At 36.5% G+C, this 1,791-nt stretch overlaps 1 protein-coding gene across 1 annotated transcript; it reads left to right on the top strand.

The window, feature by feature from the left end:
- The first annotated feature begins 1,258 nt into the window (after window positions 1-1,258).
- Window positions 1,259-1,791, top strand: LOC133325571 (leptin receptor gene-related protein). Its single transcript, XM_061534312.1, has 2 exons — window positions 1,259-1,519; window positions 1,647-1,791. Exons 1-2 carry the CDS (start codon window positions 1,283-1,285, stop codon window positions 1,761-1,763), a joined length of 354 nt encoding a protein of 117 aa, XP_061390296.1. The 5' UTR covers window positions 1,259-1,282; the 3' UTR covers window positions 1,764-1,791.

Here is a 1,791-nt window from a genome sequence, read left to right as displayed (position 1 = left end):
AAGCAGTTCAAGAATATCGCGTGAATACCATCCTCGGAGACCATCCGCCTTTGATAGCCGCAGAAGAGCAGCAGCTACCTCGACAAACTAGAGTGGTCTTGGCACAACTGAGATCTGGATGGTGTAGCCGCCTCAATTCGTATTGGGCACGAATTGATGGAGAGGTCGACAATGTCTGCCCGGCATGTGGTAACGGACCATATGACACGCTACATCTGTTCAACTGCCCAGCCAGTCGCAGCCTTTCTGAATTTGGAGTTAGAGGCAGAACCAGATTGAAAAAAAATTGAAAATACACAGCAGTACTATCTGCTACAACAACAACAAACACATATCGTTTCCTTGTGGTTGTTGTATTTTCGATAACATATAACGCGAGCATTCTGCTTAGCCCTTAACTGTCCGCGTCTTCTTATTTAATTCGCAGCTACCGAATACATAAAATTGGTTTCCATTATCGGCAACCTGTGGACTCGTCCAATTGCATTCAGATATGCTTCCTTGAGATGAATATATTCATAATAGCACCACAACATTATATTCAACCTCATTATATACACAACAGTCAAAAACAATAACATCCATGCTATCGATAGTGCAAATATACACCCTGTGTTTGTGCAAACATCTCATGAAGTGTCATTTTAAATACTTTGTTTTTGTTTACTAAAACCAAAAAAAAAATTAATGACATATTATATAATTTTTTTAGGTTTAATGGTTAATCAAATCCATCCCTTAAATAACCAGTATTTAGTACGGTAATAGACACCCTGTTTTAATCACGGAACTAGTTCCCTTCATTTTCCAGTTCATTCTTTTATGTCTTATTCTAAACATGACAGGTGCCACTACATTATGTTTCACACTCATTCGTAAACATGACATTTACTGATGTCTCCCACTATTCACAGCGTTCAAAACGTTTTTAGATTAGGTCGGTTCATTAATCATCAAGCTGAGCAAAAAGTTCATCAAAATACAAAGAAAATCTTTTTTAAACAAAATAAATAAACTTTTTTACATAAATATACAATAAAATGGCTGCTTTGAAAGGTAAATTAGTGAATACAATTGATAGATTAGTGATTTTTCTAAATAAAACTAAAAACAACTCAACCCCCTTTTCTTCTGTGTCGTATTGCTTTGGGAAAACAAACAACAAAAACAAAATATGCAGCGTAAGTTTTCATAAATAATAAACATCAACAATACACCTTTTATTAATCCTTTGTTTATTTCCATTTATTTTTGCGTCAATAGTTTATTAATATGTGCATTTATGACATGCGTTGGCATGACATTTCTGATTTTGGCTTGTGCCGTGCCTCAACAAAAGATTTTCTATCCGTTCTTTGTGCTGCTGTTCTATGTGTTATCCGTGATACCCATTGTCATAGCCAAACGACTGAATCCCGGCGCTGAAACAAATCCCAAAACAGAATTTGCTTTATTCCTTACCGCGGGTATGGTACTTAGCGCCTTTGCATTGCCCATTGTTTTGGCACACACCGGAGTGGTAAGTAACTGAGGAAGTACTTCCTCCGTACATCTTCAAACTCTTTCTCTAGACGCATAAACAAACAAAAATTACGTCATGCGTAAATAACAATGCATTTTAATACGTCTCTCTTTTTACGTTGCAGATCACCTGGCTGGGCTGCATATTGACATTGGTCAGTAATGTCATTAACTATTTAACCATATTCGGTTATGTTATGCGAGAAAATGAATTTGATGCTCCGTATGGTGGTATGTTCTAAATATGTATATGTCGACAAAGAGGAGTTT

This window comes from Musca vetustissima, unplaced genomic scaffold (assembly GCF_032173495.1).
Source record: "Musca vetustissima isolate MV318-11 ecotype Yass unplaced genomic scaffold, APGP_CSIRO_Mvet_v1 utg1397, whole genome shotgun sequence".
NCBI classification, from domain to species: domain Eukaryota; kingdom Metazoa; phylum Arthropoda; class Insecta; order Diptera; family Muscidae; genus Musca; species Musca vetustissima.
This window is presented reverse-complemented; position numbering and strand designations above follow the sequence as displayed.